General features: G+C 33.3%; 1 protein-coding gene, 1 non-coding gene and 1 pseudogene across 3 annotated transcripts; 1 reads left to right on the top strand and 2 right to left on the bottom strand.

Moving 5' to 3' along the window:
- The first annotated feature begins 833 nt into the window (after positions 1–833).
- Positions 834–7082, top strand: LOC129894014 (protein NRT1/ PTR FAMILY 1.2-like; annotated as a pseudogene).
- Positions 7083–7282: 200 nt separating this feature from the next.
- Positions 7283–7356, bottom strand: TRNAT-AGU (transfer RNA threonine (anticodon AGU)). The gene has a single exon. It is a non-coding gene; the product is annotated as a tRNA-Thr (tRNA).
- Positions 7357–9137: 1781 nt separating this feature from the next.
- Positions 9138–16685, bottom strand: LOC129899370 (probable CoA ligase CCL8). 2 transcript variants are annotated; one of them, XM_055974353.1, is made up of 17 exons: positions 16253–16685; positions 15028–15197; positions 14584–14757; positions 14099–14282; positions 13897–13985; positions 13302–13370; positions 13108–13161; positions 12892–12999; positions 12194–12292; positions 11918–12010; positions 11749–11826; positions 11483–11587; positions 11104–11194; positions 10341–10414; positions 10023–10202; positions 9665–9718; positions 9138–9560 (listed from the first exon to the last, which is right to left on the bottom strand). In XM_055974353.1, exons 1-17 carry the CDS (start codon positions 16386–16388, stop codon positions 9513–9515), a joined length of 1806 nt encoding a protein of 601 aa, XP_055830328.1. In that variant the 5' UTR covers positions 16389–16685; the 3' UTR covers positions 9138–9512. The 2 variants fall into 2 exon arrangements, with proteins under 2 accessions (XP_055830328.1, XP_055830395.1); XM_055974420.1 differs by lacking the exon at positions 16253–16685 and adding an exon at positions 15882–16038.
- Positions 16686–17384: the final 699 nt, after the last annotated feature.

Below are 17384 nucleotides of genomic sequence, written 5' to 3'. Positions count from 1 at the left end.
TTCAAGTTGTATAGATACTTTTACCATTTTTGTACAACTGTAACTATTACCTTCAAATGTTTTATAAACATACGTTTTATCTTCATAGGTTGGTAGTCCGTCAAGGATATTTCTTTTGACGTGATTAGTTGAAGATTCTGTTTGTATTAGGATTTTTTGTTTATTCCAGTCGCTTCCATAGTAGAACCGTCCTGAAACTTTTGTCACATTAGAAGAATTAGTAAATCTTTTGGAACTGATCCTTTTTTATGGAATTTCTTCCATATTCTATAGAAAGCCTAGGGTTGATTGCTCTTGTGCTTCCTATTTTCAATGCTCTTCCAAAATGAATTTGGTATTCTTCTAGTAGGTTTACTTGCTGAACCTTCGCTTCTACTATTCTTGCAATTTTTGCATATTCTTGATCTATTTCGACCATATTTTTATTCTTATAAATATTTTCATAATTTGAATTGGTAACAGTATATAGAGCTTGGTAATAAATGCTCATAATATGATTAACTAGTTTGAATAGGTGTTTTCACTTAACATGAAAATGCAAGCTTAAGGCTTCATTAAAATTAGCATCTTTGAGTGATATACAACATATGGGATAACAGGTAAATAATAATTTAGTGTAAGCTAAATTACCTTCAACTATACCTAAATTTCCTTCTCTAGTATTCATTACTTTTATTATATATATATATATATATGTATATATATATATATATATATATATATATATATATATATATATATATATATATATATATATTATTAAGTGTCTCATATTCATATTGGAGCCTGATAAAATTCGAATTGGCGTCGGAAAGTTTCACATTAGGTAGGAAATGGGTAAAGTGCTCCCTAACAAAGGTGACTTTGTACCAAGGGAATTCGAACCCGATCTATGATTAAAAATGAAAAAGTACTTATCACTCCACTACAACTCAGATTTGGTGTTGGAGTAAAACTTTTGTACAAATATGTGTTGATGGCCTCATAATTTGCAAAGAAAAATACTTAATGAAGTATAGTCCTTCAAAAGGGAAAGAATGCGCACGGCCTAGAGCGAGAGTAGTACACCCCAGCCCACCCCCATGTTACTTGTCTCAACATATTCTTCCCTATACTATACATCTAGCTTTCAAGTTTTTCTGTATTTTTACTACTTTTTTTGTAGTACTCTCATCTTCCTTTCCTCAAATCCCAGTTTAGCTTGTTGATGATGGAACATTCTAGTATTAATTCAGATCACATGACGTCTAACATGGAGGATCATTACAATATACTTTCTTCTGATCCACCACTATCAACAACATTTACAAGATCCAAGGGTGGTCTTCAAACCATGCCCTTTATTATAGGTATTCACACACTTTTCGTTTTAGTTTGTCAACTACAACAACAACGACTAACCAATGAAATCTCACAAATTAAGTCATATTGTCTTCCCAAATAACATCTTTCTAGTTTTAAAAATAGTTCAAATAATAAAAATTCTTCCTTTCTTAAACTTCAAGTTAAGTCGTATGTCTTCCAAAAAAATTAAAGGAGAGCTAGGGATCGATGAATCGGTACTATTTCCATAGAAAAATGGATATTTCATAGTTACTGCGGCTCTTCCTAACACTTGGATTTCATTTACACTAACAGACAAAAGTAGATTTTCATTTTTGTTCTTTTAGCCATTTTCTTTCTGGGCAGTAATCTTGTGAAAATTTGATACTTAGTCATCATTTTATTATCTGCATCAGCTCAAATTTTTATGAATAGAACATTAACGCAACACAAAACAAAAAGAAAAATTACAAATTTCATTGCTAAATTGCTTATAACTAATAAGATTTTCTATTAATATATAAGTCATTAATCCATCGCTAAATAAGATTAGCCACTATTTTATTATTTAGCTATATAATTTATCCATGGCTAACTTTTGTTACTCTTTTTAGCAGTGTGATTAATTTCTCTGTTTTAATTCTCTCTCTATATATTATTGGGTTGTGAACAGCTAATGAGGCATTGGAGAGGGTGGCAAGTTATGGGATTTTACCAAACATGACATTTTATCTGATGAAAGAGTACAATATGGGAGTCACAAGTGCACAAAACTTACTCTTTTATTGGTCATCAGCTACCAATTTCTTGCCACTTGTTGGAGCTTTCATAGCCGATTCATATCTTGGTCGTTTCCTTACCATTGGATTTGGTTCCATCTTCACTTTCCTGGTAATTAATTATTGCGTCTACTTTATGTGAAAGTGTTATTATTTCAATAGTCAATAATAATTTTGTTGATTTACTTTTTCATTTTTTTTTAAAAACAATGAAAATTTTATACCTTAATTTATATTACTTCGAATTCCTTCACATAAATTGAGAAAAAAAAAATATATATATAGGGGTAATATATTTGTCATTTAAACCCAAGAGAAATAGATTACTATAAGCTTTGTGCATATTTTACCCTCTAAAGTTTACTTACAAATAAGTAAATCTTATTGCACAAGCCTAATATGATACCTCTGAAAATAAATAATGAGTTTAAGTAACATATATAGTCGGCACAAATAATTTTTGTACTATCACGTCATTCTTACATATTGTAGGAAATAACATAGCATATTTTATTTTAAAGAGTTCAAATTTCACATTTTAAGGTGTATATATACATATTTTTAAAGATGACCGAAGGTGTGAATATTATTTACCCTAATTAGATATAAAATTTAAACTCTAATAATAATATATTATATCGATGGTATATATAACTTAAATAAAAAATAAAACAGTAGATCTTTTCGAGGCATGAAAATTATTATATGATTTTTGTTGTAATTATTGATTCGAGGTACACTTGTTTCCAGCGTTGATACGATGTAGACTTCTTGTCCTCTTAACAGTAAAGGCTTATTGTATACTTAATTGCGTTATTAAAGTTAGGTGTCGTTTGTTAGGGTGTATTAGGAGAAATAGTTCATATATTATGTATGATGTTATTTAGTATTATATTTGGTAGAAATTTTGGGCCTATGTATAATTAATACCTTCCATTTGGTGATATTATGGTAAATTAATATATGTAAAGATAAAAATATCCCTTAAATTATTTTAATCATTTTCTTGATTTTATGTTTTATATTTGTAGTTTTGTACTAGTAAATTCATTGAAATAAATTAACTTACAAATTTTATTATTTAGAGAGAGTTTTTGGTTGCTAAATAATTAATATATAGTTCATTAGATAAATAATTAATTAGTATTATTTTACTGGAGTAACACATTCAAATTGATCAACATAAAGAAGGATATTATATCATTAAAAAAAATGCTTTGATTTGTAATAATATTTAATCAAACATGGCAACAACATTATGCACTCTTATAATTGCCTACTTGGTTAAAAAAAAAAAGGACCGGTAAAAAAGCCCCGATCATGTGTTTTTCAGTAAAAGTACCGATGATGATACATTGTAAAATTTAAATATATAGGACTATCATAATATTTATTTTACTAATTAAGTTTATTTGTTAAAATTTTTATTGGGTTTTTAAAATTTTATTTATTTGTGGGTTCATATTTACATAATATAAAAAAAATTACCATGTCAATTTTTTTTTTTTAATAATTAATTTAGTTGAGTGATTTTGTTGATACAAAGGCCTAATTGAGTGATTCTATTGATACAAAACAAAGTTTAGTGACTTTACTAGATAAATTCTCAAAGTTGAGTGACCTTTTAAGATATTAACTCCATATTAAAATTACAACTTGCAATTTTTATGTGTTAATGTAGATGGTTTATTCAATTTTGGTATTGTTTACCGTCTTTTCGATCTTAAAACTAGATGATTTATGTATATTAAATTGAAAATTGATGTTTTGTGAGTGATCAATTTATTAACATGATAATTATTTATCCTCAAATAATTCAAGTGAAAAAATAACAAACATGACAACAAAATTGTTCTTCTCGTAGCTAGTTGGGAGGCTAAATCAATTATCTACCTTGACCCAATTACATAAAATAGAAAATCCCATAATAATTCAAAAATATAATTGGAAAGAAGGTTTTTTGTAGAGTTTTAAACCAAACACAATATTAGGTGAAAAACAATAAACCAAACAATTGATAAAAAATAATCTCTGCATTATTAGTCCCTACATTACTAATTCATGCATTACTAATCATGGTTATTCATCTTTGTCCCAAACGACGGTGTGTTATAGCTGTATAAAATGTTGACATGCAGTATGAGGTAGATTAAGTATAACTGTACTAGTGAAGTTTTAAGTAATAAAACAATTCATGTACATTACATGGCCATTAGCCACTTCTCTTTCTTAGGAAATTTTTTTGCACCAATTCAATGAATATATGACATAAATCTTTACATATAAATTTCTATCACTTAAACAATATAAGTTACAAGTTGATACTCATTTTCAACTGAATTCATTACTTAATTATAATAAATTTATGTGATTTGATTTAAATAATAGAATAAATTATTTTTTGGTCTCTCTTATCCATTTTAGTGGAGGATTTCATGTGGGACAGTTGGGATTTCGAGAGTCAAAAAATTTAGGTTCTGTGGTTGGTATTGAACACCTTAATGTCCCATTTTAATTTTCAGGGGACAATTATGTTGTGGTTAACAGCAATGATTCCGAAAGCAAGGCCTCCCCCTTGCGATCATCTAGCACCAGTTCAGGCATGTAAATCTGCAACACCAGCTCAATATACACTCTTGGTCTCTTCCTTTATACTTATGTATATTGGTGCTGGTGGTATTAGACCATGTTCATTAGCATTTGGTGCAAATCAATTTGATAAGCGCGATATTAATAATCCTCATGACAATAACAAACGCGTGTTGGAGACTTATTTTAATTGGTACTATGCTGCAGTTATGATCGTAAACAACAAATTTTCGAGCCGAGAAAAATAAATAATCAAGACCAGAAAATTGGAGTAACAAAAAGTAATATTTGATTTCAAAATGTAGTGCATGTTACAATCTCTATGATAATCCTTTGATTCTTCAAATAATATGGAATATGTTGAACTTGAATTTGACTTAGAGTCAAGGGCTTGAATAGCTTGATCTTGAATCTTCGTATTCAAATTTAGATTTGAATTATTCATCACGAACACTTGTATGGTTATGACGAATAATAAATATGAACAAGTAACTTGATCTTGAACTTTTTGATATTTGTCTTCGTTCTTGATCTTGAACTTGAACTTGAATTTGATTACTTGAACTTTGTAGCTTTGTATAGAATTTGCGGTCTTTGATCCACGAACTCTCTTCTTGGAGTGGTATGAGGGTGTGATTTGATTGGTTGGTTTGAACTGACCAATCAAATTTCTTTGATGAAAAGTTTTAATTTGATTGGTCAGAACATGTCACATATACACGTAACATTATTCTAGTGGCTCATTTAATTTGACTTAAATTGCCACATAACTTCGACACGTGGCATGATTTTAGTGGCTTATTTAATTTGACTTGGATTGCCACATAATTTTGGCACATGACATGATTCTAATAATTCATTTAATTTGACTTGGACTGTCATATAACTTTGACACGTAATGTGATTTTAGTGGCTCATTTAATTTGACTTGGATTGTCACATAATTTTGACACATGGTGTGCTTTTAGTGGATCATTTATTTGACTTGGATTGCCACGTCATTTGGACTATTTTCTTGAATTTAATATAGTCCAAATTAATTTACGGATTTAAATGCAATATAATTTTAATGGTTCCAATGATCTCTGTTATTATTGCTATGACTGGCATTGTATATCTTCAAGATCACATGGGATGGAAAGTTGGGTTTGGAGTTCCCGCGATTATTATGTTCTTCTCTGCTCTCCTCCTTTTTGTTGCTACTTCGCTTTATATCAAGGAAAAAGTTATCAACAACTTGTTGAATAGATTTGTTCAAGTCATTGTCGTTGCTTATAAGAATAGGAAACTTGCATATTCTGATCACAACTCTGCTTACCATCACAACAAAGGTTCAGAATATCCCGTGCCAACGAACAAATTGAGGTGTGAAAAACTTTTATCTTGTTAAAGGAATGTGTTCAATCTTTATCTCTTAATTAGCTCAAGTGTGTTTTTCAATTTTTAGGTTCTTAAACAAAGATTGCATCATAAAATCCCCTGAAGATGTTAAGCAAGATGGTTTTGCAGTAGACCCGTGGAGTCTTTGTACAGTTGAGCAAGTTGAGGAGCTAAAATCCCTCGTTAGAGTCGTGCCATTGTGGTCAACAGGGATCATGATATCGATAAACTTGAGCCAAAGTTCGTTCCCTTTACTTCAAGCTAAATCCATGGATAGACATATCACTAAAAGCGTTGAAATTCCAGCAGGCTCTTTTGGGGTATTTACTGTCATTGCTTTAACAGTTTGTCTTGTTTTGTATGATCGAGTGATCCTTCCACTAGGATCGAGAATCAGAGGGAAATCAGTTCGTATTGGAACTTGAGAAAGAATGGGAATTGGGATATTCTTCTCTTGTATGGCTATGTTACTCTCTGGGATCATTGAACATATTCGACGAAGGAAAGCAATTGATCAAGGCCTTTTGAATAACCCTGAGGGAGTGGTGGAAATGTCAGCTATGTGGCTTGTGCCACAACATTGTTTAAATGGAATAGCAGAGGTATTCAATGCAATTTGTCAAATTGAATTCTATTACTCTGAGCTCCAAAAAAGTATGTCAAGTATTGCAACCGCGATGTTTGGACTAGGAATGGCTGTGGCAAATCTGTTAGCAAGTGTGATACTGAGCAATGTGGATCATATTACCTAAAGGGAAGGGAAAGAAAGTTGGGTTTCAAGCAATATTATTTGGGGACATTATGAGAACTACTATTGGCTTCTTGCTATTATGACTTGTTTTAATTTGTTTTATTTTATGGTTTGTAGTTGGGCATATGGACCTTGTGTTGAGAGTAGGAGTAAGAAAATGGTAGAGGGAGATGGTGGTGATATGGAAGTGGAGAATATATCTAGGCCACAATCACCACTTAGACCACTGAAAGTGTCTGTTTAACTTGGAATCATATTGAGCTAATGATTTAGTATATACGTAGTATTTGTACGTAATTATATGTTATAATTGCTTTTAGGTTTCATTTTTCAATCGGATCATTTAATTGTAATTGTCTCAATTTATATAACTCACTTAGTCCATGCAAAATAAAAAAAGATATTTTTAGTAACAATTTAACTTTAAAATATCATTAATGTGCCAAAATATAAAGAAACATGCTTTCATTGAGAGTCGAACTCAAGACCTCCCGCTTACTAAACGGGTGCTCTAACCAACTGAGCTATGAAAGCTTGCTTATCCTCTATATATTGCAGGGCTTATTGTATTTTTGTTTCTACATTTTCCTCATTACTAACCACGTAGAATGTTATTAGGTCTGCTTATTTATTTTTTTTAAAATAGCCCGGTGCCTCAAGTATTTCACATTCACATAGGATATCGGGAAGGATCGTACATCCTAAGTAGTGTAATGTAGGCCGTTTATCTTGATACAAGCATTAGCGACTGATTTCACGACTCGAATCTGTGACCTATACTATAAGTTACCCGGAGACAACTTTATTGTTGCTTCAAGACTTCCCTTCAAGGTTACTTATTTATTTAGCTTTCGAATTTTTATATGGAGACCAAAAGTGTGCAGAGCTGGGAGATTTTAGGGGTAAAAATAAGTAGAGGTGGAAATTTTACTTCTTCTTACAACTTAGAACTTACTATTATTAAACAGGAGGATAAATAATTTAACTCTTAAAATCATTACTGTAGACATTTATTGACGTGAACAAAGACATTATCATACAAATTTTGAGGGAGGAAAATAAATATGCAAACTTCTGACAAACAAAGACCACACTAATATGATGATTTGTCAATTTGAGAAGAAAGGCTCAATGATATGGAGTTTATTCTACTACCAGCGGCTTAAACCATGTAGCGTAGTGTCATAACGAGCCATTTGGTGGGGAAAATAATTTTAGTTTGAAGTCTAAATCCATGATAATAGAATACATAATAATACAAATTAAGATTATTATTTTGTCCATGTACCAAAAAGAGATAATAATAACGAAAACAACATATTTAGTGTAATTCCATAAGTGGAGTTTGGGAAGGTAATGTGTACGTAGCCTTAAATCTATCTTGAGAGGATAGAGAGTTTGTTTTCGATAAATTCTCGACTTAAATAAAACATTAAAAACAAGTATGTAAGACAAATACAGTAGAGAAGAAGTCACGCTAAAAACAATGAAGAACAGAACAGTAGCAATGACAAAATAATATGATAACTTAACCAAATGAAGTGCCAGGCAATAACAAAATCGAAGAATAAGATAGTAGGAGAATAATAGTAATAATACTGAAAATGAAATTAGATAATGCTCGACCAACTAACCTTCTGTCCTAATCCTCGACCTTCATATCTTTCTATCTAGGATCATTTCCTTGGTAAGTTGCAGGTGAATCGTGTCTTGTTTAATCATCTCTTCTGAAAAAAAATTCTCAGTCTACCTCTACTTTTCCTCACATCCACTATAGGCAACCTCTCACTTCTCCTCTTTAGGCATATGTGCTTCTTCTCTTTACATGTTCAAACCATCTCAAACTCGCCTCCTTCGTCTAATTATCCATTGCAGAGGCCACTCCATCTCATCCCTGATAGCTTTGTACTTGATCCTATCACTCCTCGTATGTCCACATATCCATCTCAACAATCTCATTTCCACTACTCTCATCAATGTACCAAAAAAGAGAGAATACGAAATGTAACCTCTATTTATCATGTGAAATACTTCCCAAATACTTTTACATAGTGGGATGTAAAATCTTAAAATGTGATAGTGATGGGAACTAGGACTCGAATAGTGGGATAATCCATTGGTGAATAACAAGTAACAAGAGGGCACAAATAGGAAAAGCTGCAATGCAAATAATATGCACTCTTCAAGAAGTAAATTCGAGCAAAACTTTTCTACAATTTTAGGCAAAAAAACTATTGTTTCGTCGAGGAAGTATATACTGGAAAGAAAAATCTCATGTTATTGTATCCAACTTAAATACTACTGAAGAATAAAAATTTACATAAGTTTATCTGTATATGCTGCAATTTACTTGTAAAACAGCAAAAAATCCTTTGAAATACAGATCCACAAGACACCATCCATTTTACAAGTAAAATTCGTAGGGCTCACGAGTCCTATCTTGGATATACAGTATCCATGTATCAACTCTAACATGTTTTGTAAATTCAAATGCACACAACGTCGTCTTTTCTCATTAAAGTTCCTAAAAATCCAATATGCTAACTACATACGAATGTTCTTCTTTCAAAGGTAAATAAAAATCTCCTCTGCACTTCCACTCTATTCACTGTCTGGACTAATAAGCATAGAGTGACATTATTATACTTTCTGATACTCCATCTTGTACTTGCTTTCTGACCAATTTAAACTCATTTGGGATCGTCAGCCAGCTTCCTTTTCAGCTCTTTCTTATTTACCTAGTACAGAGAAAAAGGACATCAAATCTGCTGTTTATAACCATTATCATTTGACATCAATTTTTTTTAAAAAAAAATGACAGTGAAAGCTTGGTATATCTTACCTTCCCCATAGCATTTCGAGGCAGAGATTCCCACAGAAACAGACGAGTTGGTATCTGGATTACAGTCATAAAGTGGCAAGAATTAGCTTTAAGCACCTTAGTACTTCAATACCAAAACATATCGCAAGAAAAGCAAATCATAATAACAATATCAACCAAACAAGCATGAAGCATGAACTCCTTTTCCTAGGCCTAGTAATTCCAACATTATGTGTTTCTTCAATCATTCGAACAGTGATGTACTGTTACTAGAACAACGAAGTTCTTGGACAAGGAATTCGTTTTCCAAGCTCAATAACCGGAGGGAAAACATGATTCATAAGTTCAACAGTAAGAATTAATTCAACAAGGTTGATACCTTGTATGGGGCAAGTTTCTCCTTGCCCCAATCAGAAAGTTCGTGCAAGGTTAGTGCAGGCTTTAGCTCCTCATCTCGTCTTCTTTTTACTTCAGCCGCAGGCACAACTATTGCACATACCACTTCGCCATAATCTCTGTCAGGCAAGCCTAACACACAACACTCTGCTATAGCTTGATGCTGTGAACAGGAAATTTGATTAACACGGGCTTAATGTCAACGGTTGAAATCTTATATTTGACAGCTATCTCTAAAGGGAACTATCAAAATCTAATAGAAACCACGGGCATTTAAATAGATAGATAGACAAGCAGCAACCTCTAACAGAACTGCTTCAATTTCCAATGCTGATAATTTGTATCCACCAACCTTCATAATGTCAGCATTTGTACCTGAAAAAGAAAAAAATATTAATTCCAAACAAAATAAAAAATCTTTCTCCAGCAGATAAAGTTTGATAGCAAAAGAACTTTCATCACTCCATTGTCTTATGAATGAAAGAACTGAAAAAACAAGGTCGAATAAACTTAATAAGTGACACTAATAAATTTAAAACCTTGTTTTCAAAAAGTATTTATTAATAGAATCAACTATAATCTAGTTGATATATATCTTTCACATACATATATCTACTGTTTTGCTCCTCGAACACACAAGACGAAGTTATACAAACACTATCATTTGGGGGTTTGAACTACTAACTGAGAAAGTTTAGATGGGCGCATGGCACGTATACCTGCAGTTCCTCATCCACTGATAGATATTACTATCTAAGAAAAACTGAACTAGTGAGATAGTCATTTTCAGTGATTCAACCCCATCATTTGAGAAAGCAGTCATGTGGATAACATTGCCATTTCATTTAATGTACGGACAAATTCAAAAGGGGAAAAGATACAAGAATATGTGGGATTGCTTTCAGAGAAGTTGCCAATCAAATCTCATGCAGGTCATACAAGTCTACTGGGGACATAACCTGCATAAAATTGGTATAGCACAACTAGCAACTAACAATTCAAAGAAAACCACATGAAATTGGTATAGCACAACTAGAAAATAACTTGGAAGACAGTATGCTTACGTCCCAAAATGATGTAATATCCGTCTTCGTCAACTGTAACAGTATCTCCAGTCTTGAAATATCCATCATCAGTAAATGACTGCTTGGTTACCTAGCAAATCCTCGCATGGTGCAAGAGATTTTCAATACCAAGAAATGGCATAGGAAGTCATCTATTTCAATTTGGAAAGCCACGTAACCTCAAATGCAAATGGTAATAGATTCAAACTAAGTGTTTGACAAGGTTCAAGAGCACAAGGGGGGGAGGGGAGAGACAGAAATACAAGCTAACTTTCTCTATGAAGGCTAATAAACAAATGGCTGTTAACATAAATGCAGGAAAAAAGTTTCAAAGCAGGAGATGTTTAAGGAGTAGAGTTGCCAACTATGTAGTGATTACCTCAGGTAATTTCCAGTATTCTTTGAACAATGATGGACTCTTAATGCACAGCTCTCCAACTCCACTTTTGTCATTACTACTTTCATCTTCCAAAAGAATCTTGGCCTATCAGAAACAAAACAAAGAAGTGACGGAATATTCAAGAATAAGAGATCGAGCTTATAATAAAGACGGGATGCATCTAACAAAATTCCTAGACTGCATTTATGGACTTTTTTCCAGCAGCATATTAGATGTGGAAAACATAGCACAAGGAACTCACTAACCTGCACACCTGGAAATGGCTTGCCAACAGTACCTCCTTTGCACTTGCCTCTTATGGGATTAGAGATTGCCATCACAAACTGGACGCAATTAACCAGTTACATAAGCATAGGTATTAAGTGAACAGTCAAAAGACTACATACCAAAATATGTGGCTATGCGCACATTTACCTCAGTCATGCCATAACGTTCCAATAAGCGGTGTCCAGTAATGGTTTCCCACTGCTGCATGACGGGCAGAGGAAGTGCAGAGGAGCCACTCATCTGGAAGCAGAAAGTATTGTTTTGGATGATTAAGAAATACATTAAGTTTTGACAACAGTACATTCTCTACTCTATAAAACCAGCCAAAACGAAAAAGTCAGGCTCTTTTACATTTAAGGTCCTAATTATGTTTTGTGTAGTTTATCCAAACAACACCAGCAGAGGAGAAACCAAGTCTATTACCATAAGACGCAAGTGCCTTGCTGCTGAAGCAGAAGCTGTTTTTAGTTCTGGATCCATTGCTTCATAACCTTGTATCAATCGTGCATACATAGTTGGAACCTAGTAGAATAGAAAAGACATCAATCAGAAATGAGTGGGGGCGTAGGAGCCGGTGGATCTGCTACCAAAGCTATAATTTGACACCATGGTGTTAGAAAATCCTAGCTAGGTAAACACAAAAGCTAAAGCTATCCCTTTTCATATCCCAGATACGATCATAGTAATGACATCTTAGATATCTGACATTAACTAGAGACTTCTGCTGTAAGTATCTCCAATACAAGGTCCAGGGAAACATGAATCAGAGATAAGACATGGTATTATTAGTCTCAGCCATAGAGAAAACATTATGCAAATGAATCGAGAAACCATGTATTCTTAGCTTTGAAGCAAACAGGATGCAATTGATGCAACAAGTCAGTCAATGGTGTTCATGATAAGTTCAAGAAATTTATGACATTATTAGAGGCTTCCACTGTGAGTCCAATTCAGGAATGCAGGAATAGGAAACATGTATTCTTACTCAGAGCTTCAAGCACATATTATGCAACTGAAGCGAGAAATCATCTTTCCATGGTAAGTTTAAGAATGCAAAGCTCAACATAATAAATGCACAGATTATCTAACGTGACATAACATCAACTATGTTTCAGACTTACTCCAGTAAACACCGTAATGGCATTATCCATAATAGTCCCATCTGTAGGATATGATTCACGCCATCTCTGCCAAATTCCCCTCACACTGAATTTTGGCACAAAGTCGACCTTCAAAAAGGGAAAAGCAGATATAGTAACATGAATTTCCGATCAGACAGCATGTATGTTGTGGGTGAAAAAAAGTTTGAAGATGTGAAATTATCTTTAAGGTATTACCGTGGAACCTGCATAAAGAGGGGCAAGTAAAGCATTGAAAAGTCCGTGCACATGTATAGTACAGGTTAAGGATCAACCAATTTTTTAGTCCAAATGAGATTGTTTATCCCTTTATCCCACACAAAAACACGTTGCAAAAGCAGGAAAAATGTAAACAACATGATTGGGAACAAAAATAAAGGACTGTGGATATGATGGAGTGGTAGACTGTGCAAAAATTGATCCTTGGACGTGTATTCCCATGCGTTAGCTAACATTTGGACCTGAAACAGCAAACATGGAAGGAGTTAAATTAGAGATAACTTCCAGAAAACTGAAAAGAGTATTTCGTAGCAAAACTACAATAAAGACAATCCTCGCCCCTCCCAATATTACTGACAACTGAAACAAGACCTAAACAGGTTTACTTTACCAAATGATATCGATTCTTCTTCATTACAACGGCAGTTAGTCCAAGGTGCTGACTTGGGTTACTTATCATTTCTCAGCAATACAAATACTATCACACGTTATCCTACCTTCAGAATCAAAGGAATACATACGCATTTGCAGCCTCTTTGAGGAAGAAAAAGGGGGAAAGCAAACTTGCTTAATCGGACACACCAAGGTCTGTGATAGGAATGATATCTACTGAACCTTAATTTATGGCGTAACACCACAAAGTAAAAGTGGAATATTGCTAGTTAGATCAATGAATTCGAGAAGAACACATAAAGGCGAAGAATCAATCATATCAAGATACAATAAAAGCATGGGAATGCTGACATCAAGTCTAGAACAGACATCAACCTGTGCTAAGACTCCATTGTGTGTGTGGACAACTCCTTTTGGTTTCCCTGTTGTGCCGCTGGTGTACAAGATAAAAGCAGGGTTCTCGCCTTAAAGGTAACATGTACAGAACAAAGGAAAATGCTATTGATGAGCTCCAAACATCTCAAATGAGGAAATAAATTACCATATGGAGAAACAGACACATTACCCATTATCTCACCGTAGGAATTGATTTCTAGCAGATCCTGTTGACCGTCAGAAACCATGTCTTTTGACTGGTCATGCTCTGTTGATGAATGCACATCGGGAATTGAAGGAATGAGAGATAACTGAGCACCAGTTTTTGCTGCAATTGTATTCATAAGTTCTTGGTGGTCTTCAGTGCTCAAAATTATAGAGACGTCCTAGAAATCAATGTTTCACAATGATTTGAATAAGCATAAAAGAGAACAAAAACCGGAAGAAGCCATTGCAGTGTTTCTACATCATGCAGACAGGGAATATTCAGCCTAATTGAAGTATTGAACATGAGCTATTCATCTACAGACAGATCAAGGCGCGACAAATAATGCAATCTATATCATTAATATTTAGTATTTGTAAAGGCAAAAGACATTCATTTTTTATGTGACTTCATTATCTATAAATACAGCACTTAACTGACAGAAAACAGTGAGGGAGAAGAACAAAGATTCAGAAACGGACCGAGTCATTCATCACATGTAGCAGTTCACTCTCAGGGTAGCTCAAAGCAAGAGGGACTGCACAACCTCCACTAAGCCAGGTCCCTAGTATTCCAGCAACAAACTCAGCAGAAGGTTTGGCCACAATCCCTACTCTTGCTCCATTGTGATGTACATTTTCTTTGATGCCTTTGTCCTGAAAATGCGGAAGCAACTGAGCAGAAAGCAATAACAGAAGTAAATTCTGTAGACTGACTTTGAAATTCGAAGAGCACTATATCCAGATGAAAAACGATAATGTGGGGAAAAGGACTCGCATTGAATGAATTTTGTAAAGATTACTGTTAACTAAACATTTCAACTGGGAAAAGAAAACTTTCATTTAATTTACACTGTTTGATAAAGATTAAAACACAAATTCATGCAGCTTTAGTTATTCATAGATAATTTGTTATTTCCAACTCACAGTTTTAAGCTCTAGTTTGCTTAACAAATTTGAAATCCTCCTCGCAGATGATATCAACTGCAGGTAACTGTAGCTCTTTTCATCAGCTCTTATCGCAATATTCTTCTGCGATTCAGGTCCCTTGCTGGCAACTTCCTTGACCAGCTCCATATAGCTTATGCTACTTGTAGCTGAAAAAATGAAGAATGAGGAAGAAAACTTTTAAGATTATGTATATGTATATGTCATGTTTGTACCACCATCTCGAACTTTTTGAAACACAAAAGATATCTATGAGTTGCATCCAAAGGACTCTTGGTTTTCAAACATATATTACACGTGAAATCTAGTAAACACCTACTCGCTTATTTCGACTTATCTGATAACCTTTCCTTTCTGGAATGTCCCCAAGACGTGTGGTAGCATTTTACTGATAATATTATTCTATACAACTTTCACCGACATTCAAGAACTCAAATTCATTTAAGCAATTCAAGTTTTAAACTTTGAGTAATGTTTTCCCTATCAAAGTAACTTTTCTACGGCTAATACAATATGAATGTCCAATAAGCATTTAAAACTCCATTTCCAATCAAATAGCATTATATGAAATGGGACGGGACATACATTTTACTCCAAAAATAGTACTGTTTCTGAAGATGCAAATAGATGCCCATCACCAAAGGAAAAAGTAAAAATCTCTGCTTTCTCAAGATTAGGAGGCCCATATTCATAATTTTGACAAACTATATGGAAGAAACACAGAGGTTTAAAAGGTTCTCAGCTCACAATGAAAAGAATGTGTAAAATTTGTGATATTGTCCATGTGTTAACAAAAAAGCCATATCAATTCTACAATTTCTGACAAAGCCCACCTTTATACGTCTCTTTACAGGATTCCACAGGAGCAAAAATAGCCAACGCAATTCATAATTTATTTTGACAGATCCTAAAAACCAAATTTGATCAACGAAAACAAAGTAGGAAATCCTCAGAGATCAAAAGTGCGATTTACAGCATACTATAAGATCTTTTTTCTTATGTTTCTGAAGTTGACCTTTTTTCTTTTCCCGCTCATACAAACATTTCATCAAACAATTTATATGCTTTCCGTTCTTAATTTTTTTTTTTCCAAACCAACGCCACCCCAAAACTCATGAAGAAAACATATACATTTACAATAACGTACATCAAGATAATCAAAATTCCTCAGTGATAGGTGTTTTGATCGAGAAAGAGAAGTTACCAGAGGATAAGAGGCGAAGTTGGGAGGAGATAAAGCTATGATATTTTGGAGACGAAAAACGATACTGAATATATGAAGAGTGAAGAGGTGCAAATTTAGAACTGAGGAAGTAGTTGAGAAATTTCAATGCGCTCATACTATTAGGTGAGGAGTTCCTTTATAAAGAAAAACGAAGAAATGTCAATTTTTTATGGCAAACCACCAGCTTTGGTTGCCACAACTGTATGTTGTGTGACAAAGTAAATGTGGATTGGTTGAAAGTTTTGATGTCTTCATTAATAACCCAACAATCCAAATACGCCTATGGCTGTGGGGTTGGTCTCACCGGCGAGGTCAGTGTCGACGGTTTCCGGTTTGGTAGCCGCAGGTTGACGGCGTTTCAATTACCACATAGATTGTTCAGCAATTAGAATACGGAAAACAAGTCATTTAGTAGCCCAAGGGGCTAATAATGAATAATCTGGTTATTCAATAGCATAATTTGCTTATTCAATATCATGAAATTCACCGAGTGGGATCTGAGAAAGAATACAGTATATACAATTTTTATCATTAACTCATAGAATTTAGATACAATATTTCAAGATCAAGTGTATCAAATCCAAATAAAAAAATGAGAAAATAATGAAAAAAGCATAACAACGATGAAGCAGCGTAAAGTCTATCAGAAAGAATAATAATAGAAGCAAGATAATGTAATAATCAAAACATAATAAATAACATATGACTAGACTACAAGTAGGAGTGACATGGTATGGTATCGTACGGTATTTGAAACTTTGGTATCGTAATTTTAGTATTCGGTTTATAAAACTATAATATCATTATCGTACCAATTTAATTCTGTATGGTTCGGTATTTTGAAGTTCGGTAAATCAGTAACCATAGTTAGTTCAATTTTGACTAATATATATTTATATAATAGAGTATTATGACTTCAACAATTAAAAAAAGGTCCTTAATTGTATCATACTAACATATTATACATTTATAAATATATATTCAAAAGAAAGTACAAACAACTCATTTTGTTAATCAATTACACTTAAAATACATTTTTATCAAAATAAAGCAGTCAAAATTTCTACTTCTAAACATTTAGTTTATACTAATACTATGTTGTATATTTTTT

Source organism: Solanum dulcamara, chromosome 1 (assembly GCF_947179165.1).
Source record: "Solanum dulcamara chromosome 1, daSolDulc1.2, whole genome shotgun sequence".
In the NCBI taxonomy this organism is placed as follows: Eukaryota; Viridiplantae; Streptophyta; class Magnoliopsida; order Solanales; family Solanaceae; genus Solanum; species Solanum dulcamara.
The sequence above is the reverse complement of the archived record's forward strand: the minus strand, read 5'-3'. Positions and strand labels throughout refer to the sequence as shown.